The following is a 6,000-nucleotide window of genomic DNA, read 5'->3' on the forward strand; positions in this document are numbered from 1 at the left end:
TAAGACTGCTACCTGAACGAATAAAAGGAAGTTAACTTCTATTAACTCCTGCAAACGTCATCCTGGGCACAAGCTCATGTGTGCCCACTATGGAGTCATGAGGTTAAGGGAACACTAGGACAAGCTCAGAAAGACTGACTAGAGAAGGAGGAGGAAGTACTGTATAAGCCTGAAAAGAAGGAATGTACAAGCCAACAAGTAGCTACCAAAGAAGGAACCAACAGGAGGAAAAACAGGTTGCCCGTCTATAGATCCAGCCCAGTTCAGGTAAACAACTACAAACTTTGTTGCTTTTACTTCCAACACCCCAGCATTTCATCAATGGGATGAGATGACCCAAAGCAAACCACAATCTCTGCCAAGCCAGAAATCTTGGTTTGTTTCCTTTCAGAATGAGCAGGGAGGAATGAAGTAGGTGCACACTAAGCGATAGTTTATGGCTTAATATGATGTGGGGACACAGTCTATGTGTGGATTGTGTGCACACGCACGAAATTTCTCCTTCAGAACTTGGCGCGCGTATTCTCTGCACACCAGTGGCTGCATTGTGCCTCTTCGTAGAATCGTAGTTGGTGTGTTGTGAATACCAAGGAGTTACACTCTGTGCTAAGTGGAAATGCTGACTCAGTATCGCGTGATGGGTCAGCCTCACGAGACACGGGGTGTTGCCTAACTGGTTTATAGCCAGCTGGTATAAAAAGGTATGGTTGACTTCTCCCCTGTATGTAATCCCACCTGTGTATACTGATTCCTGGATGTAAGAAGACTGCTTTAGGATGATGCAAGACTGCAACTGGAATAAAGCCCTGCTTAAAATGCAGCTTGGCTCCTGAGTGCTTCATATGGGGCTGCCGTACATCTCAACAGACGGGACCACAAGAGTCATCTCTAGTCCCACCTCCTGCATCTTTCACCCAACATGGGACTGGAACCCACAACCCTGAGATTAAGAGTCCCATGTTCTATCAACCCTCTCCCATGAGCCCATGTTCTGGGGACCCTTAAACCCTCGGCAAACACAGAAGGGGCACCATGTGGAACATACCTCAGAAGAAAGAGAGCACAATGGAGGACAGCAAACACAATATGGAGACCATGTTTTTGGGGGGTTTTGGAGATCCAGTAAGCTGATGGTAAGAGACACAAACACACACCCCTTTCCACATTTCTCAGCTAAGGTGGGTGCTTACCTATGGTAACTGAGACTTTCAAAGCAAAGGAACCAAACGTTAGCAGCACAGAGTTTTAAATATAAAGAGTTGGGTGGTTGTTGCTGCGGCTGCTTCTGCTGCAGGCACAGCTCTGCACTAAGAGGTATTGCAATGAAAAATTCATTAAGCTTTCTACATTGGTTTTTATATCTCATCAGCTAAGGACCTCTTTACATGCCCTGGACATCTCTGAAATGCACTATGGAGCCCTGAGATTTCACGAGACCTTGCCAGGAACTGCCGCAGCTGCTTCTCCTTCTGTGGCAGTGGCAGAGCACCTATAGGGGTGCAGCCCCATGGGATTCCACTTTATGGGTGGGCCAACCCCATCTGGAAGTAAATCCCATTGAACTCCAAGGGGCTTACTTCTGAGTAGACATGTATAGGATTACACTGCACATCCCATTGATTTTGATGAATAAGTCAACATGAAAGACCTATCAGTAATTGATTCTAGCTGAACAACGCTCCAAGTTCTACAGCACATTTAACTCTTCTGCCCTGTTTTACACTGACACTGTTTAATAATTTCTTGTTTGCTTTATTCCGAATTTGATTGCTTCTGTTTTCAAATGGTGAGCCACCTCGAGTAAAAGGTGAAATACAAATCACTATAACAAATACATTTCCAGTTTCACTAAATATTACAAATAATAGCCAAGGCTAGCTCTTCATCAGTTTTGTGTGTGTGTGTTTAAACTGTAGGTGAATGGCTGTAAAACTTAATGTGCTTGCACAAGTTAGGTCTAAGCACTGAACAGAAACAAACCATCTCGTTCCCATGCTACCATTAATACCCATTTGTTTGCTTTTGGTTGCTAATAGGCTTACAAGATGAAAAGAATAATTAAAAATATGGGATGCTTCCGTATCTATGGCTGTGTGGTCCAGTGACATTCTATAATAAACTTCACCCCTTCCTAGAATGCATATCTAGAATCTCCAACTATCCTTCTAATTCCAGAATTATTTCCTTATGAATACAATCCTATACACGCTTACCCTGGTGAATGTGACTTATTCTGAGTGAAGCTGACATATTCAGGGCAACCTTCTATGTGTCTACTCATGAATGGGGTGCAACATAGATGTCACAGAATGTCTTTTTGGCCAATACTTACTCATGATGAGGTTGATGTTCTCTGGCATCATCATAATCCTTCACATCATCGGTCACGATGGTGGCAGCGGGGTGGAGGGCTTCTTCTCTGATGTGCTCCTTCTCCCAATATTCCTCCGGCTGAGAAGATGGCTCACCTTCTGTTAGCATCTTGCGGTCCTGGGGTCTCTGCTTGTGATCTGGATGCCCAGGGTGTCTTGAATGCAGGTCTGACTCCGCCAGCACTAGGGTGCCACAGAGGAAGAAGACCTTAGCTATCATCGTGGGCTCCTTCCTTGGTGCTCTTACACTTCCCTGCACTTCAAATCAAATTGCTCCTGCAATCCCCTTTGCACCATTCCTTAAGCTCAAGCTTGGAAAAAGGAATGGCACGTAACAAAGAACGGAAGCAACGCTATCGGCCCTCCCAGCTACAGTGGAAATGTTAAAGGTCATCAGACAATGTGGGTTCCTGTGGGGGGCCCCCGAAGACCTCAGTCGGGGAGGTGGTGTGTGAGCTTGTGTGTAGGAGGGAGGCAGGGGGTGGTCGTGGTTGATTCAAGGGCGGGGGGACGGGGACTTCTGTGTGTTTTCCTTACTAGCTTCTGAAATTATCAACAGACAAGAACTGGATCTTTTATCAGCTGCCTTCTTGCTGGGGAGCAGGAAAAGGATGTTAGCTTTCGTGAGGAGGCAAGGAAAAGAAAATATTTAGTGATGGAGCAGTTTCCCAAGCCGCATGCCACACACTAAGCAGCCCGGTGCAGCCACAGAACACGCTGAAAATTGCTGTGACATAAAAGCAGGGCTACATTTACTTTGCACTCAAACATATTAACATCCTGTGCCCAGGATGTCCAAATTCTGCACCAAGAAAACCGGATCCGAGATCCTGCAGCCTGCATACATAATACTGTTTTGCATAATGCTTTCTGGTTTTGCTATTCATGGGAAGGAGCAAGGAGCTATGCAGGGCATTGAAATCCCACAGCAAATAGTCAAAATCATCCAGGTGCTATTGCTTACATATTTTTGGCTATATTTTTGTAGTCATGAGGTCTAGTAACTTGCTTTTTTTTTTTTTAAGAAGCGAAGGCTGACATTTTCAGAAAACTGAATTCTGTGGCCATTTCCATATTCTCTGCTCCTTTTCTGAACTCCAGTGGAGACCCACAGCCTGTTTAAAGACTAGTACAAGCTGGTTACAGCAAATACCACAACTTATTTCTATATCTCCTTACCTTATACAGTGATACCTTGGGTTAAGTACTTAATTCGTTCCGGAGGTCCGTTCTTAACCTGAAACTGTTCTTAACCTGAAGCACCACTTTAGCTAATGGGGCCTCCCGCTGCCGCCCCGCCAGAGCACGATTTCTGTTCTCATCCTGAAGCAAAGTTCTTAACCCAAGGTATTATTTCTGGGTTAGCGGAGTCTGTAACCTGAAGTGTATGTAACCCGAGGTACCACTGTATATCCTACATTTCTTTCATCATGCAACCCAAGGCAACCTACATGTAGTTCTCAGGCTGTCTCCCATCCAGGGCAGCTGACCAGACCCACACCTGCTTAGCTTTAGCAAGATGGTGGCCTCATTATGGCTTGAATGCTTCAAGATTTTGATGCCAAATACAGACCAATATGGCGCCCTGAGAGAGGACAAAATTTGGAATCTGCCCCCTACTTTGAGCAAGTACCCATATAAATGTAGGTTTTATTATATTTACTAATAATTTGTGCTCCTTCAACTAGGGGCCCTGTATGGGAGAAACACCCACACTGCCCTACATCTGGCGCTGATCGCAGGACCATCTTACAACCTTCAGTATTTCAAAGATGAAAACTCTTGCGCATTTAAAACATGCCATTCTCACAGCAAAGATCATTCCCTGAGCTGCCCATCCATACTATCACATTGACAAAACTCTCTTCCACCTGCTGCACTGTTCCATTTACTCTAAAGTAGTCTGGCCTACACTGATATAGAAGATTGGGGATTTGAAGTTGTTAGGATAAAATTGCCATGCCCCAGTTTCACAAGACATTTGGGACAAATGAATCTCTCCAGGAATAATCCATCATCTTCTGTTTATTACAAGCTATACTTTACATCCCTTAATTTGTATTGTGTTGTCAACTATTATACAGTTCTCTGTACGGATGCTGCTGCTTTCTCATGTTTGATATTTTGCTTCATCTCATTTACCACCCTTAGTCTGCCTAAGTTCCTTCTGTTCAATAAAAATAAATAAAAATTATTATTTTTTTAAATTGCCACCATCCTATTGTAGATGCCATTACATAGTTTGGCCACTAGGCAGCGCTGGACTTAGTTGTATCTGGTTAGAGACAGGAGTTTTCTGTTGCTCTTCTGTCTGTAGAGAGAGACTTCAAGGTTCTTATCTAGCTTCCTAAATAGTGTTTCCTTCCGTGACAACTGTTCAACACTAACCTGATCAGCTGTTCTTTGGGAAATGACGCACTGTGTGCATTATGTCATGTCTTAGTGGCCACCCTGAGCCCGCATTTTTTAACGCACTTAGAAACTGAAATGCATCCTCCTCCTTCCAGGATTTCTGGAGCCCTGCCTGGGAGAGGGAGTGGATACCAGGAACAGGAAGTGGATACCAGGAACAGGGCAACTCCAACTGACATGTTGCATGCTCCCCACTCCAGGGTTCAGTTCCTTGGAATGAAGGTCCATGGAGCCCATGTTGTCTTTTGGGTGTATGGTTTTATTTTAACCTGAGTGCAGGATGGATGAGCTCCCGGCATTAAGACTCCAACAGATCTCGCTTCCGCATTAGGTTTCCAGTGAAGACCTCACCACCACCAAAGCCATAGCTTTGGGATTCAGTCCACAGACAAAGTCAAGGCTGCCTGTGTCTCCAACTTCCAGCCCAGTCACAACTCTCTCTCAGACACTACCATCCCTGGTTCATTGCTCTCCAACCTAGGATTCAACCATCTAGTCCAGCATCCTGTTCTCACAGTGGCCCAGCAGACAGTGACGTAGGAAGGGGAGTGCGGGCCGCCCCAGGTGTCATCACTGGGGAGGGGGGGGTGACAAAATGGCAAAAATATGTGTTTTTAAAATAAGAAATTCCCACCATGAAAAAAAGGTTTAAAGTGCTTGTGTTCACAAGTAAATAAACCATAAAATAACACTTGCAACTGTATCTTTCCTTATTTTAATAATTTCAATGTGGTGGTGGCGGGGGGGGAGTGACAAGAAATTTTCTGCACCGGGTACCACCTGACCTTGCTACGCCACTGCAGCCAGATGCTCAGGGGAAGCCCACAAGCTAAATCTGAGCACAACAGCATTCTCCCCACTTGTGCATCTCAGCAGTTAGTCTGCAGAGGTGAACTGCCTTTGATAGTGGAGGTATGGCATCATGGCTAGTAACCCCCCCCCCATTTAAATTTTGCTTGCTTTTTGTTTATAGAGTTTCCCACCAGAAGATTGCAGTGCAGGTTACAACAACATAAAAAATACAATTTTGAACATCAGTTCAATAACCTTAGGAAAGTCTTTCTCTCAGCCTCAGTCTCCTCTGTCTGTGAAATGGGTGCGGGGAATAATACCGATTTGCCATGCAGGGCTGATGATGTGAGGATTATAACAAGCTAAAGCATGGCAAGTTCTTTATACACAAAGGATGTTATTACATCGCTGTTGATAATAAGGT

The 6,000-nt window shown here is 44.7% G+C and overlaps 1 protein-coding gene across 1 annotated transcript in view; it reads right to left on the reverse strand.

Annotated features, from left to right (window-relative positions):
* MMRN2 (multimerin 2) overlaps positions 1-2,794 on the reverse strand; it is a 32,011-nt gene extending 29,217 nt beyond the window's left edge. Inside the window, exon 1 of the mRNA XM_081192054.1 lies at positions 2,333-2,794. Within this exon, the coding sequence (XP_081048180.1) occupies positions 2,333-2,592 (260 nt within the window). The 5' untranslated portion in view covers positions 2,593-2,794. The remainder of the gene's footprint in view (positions 1-2,332) is intronic.
* Positions 2,795-6,000: the final 3,206 nt, after the last annotated feature.

The sequence above is a fragment of the Podarcis bocagei genome, assembly GCF_964188305.1.
Source record: "Podarcis bocagei genome assembly, chromosome: 4".
In the NCBI taxonomy this organism is placed as follows: Eukaryota; Metazoa; Chordata; class Lepidosauria; order Squamata; family Lacertidae; genus Podarcis; species Podarcis bocagei.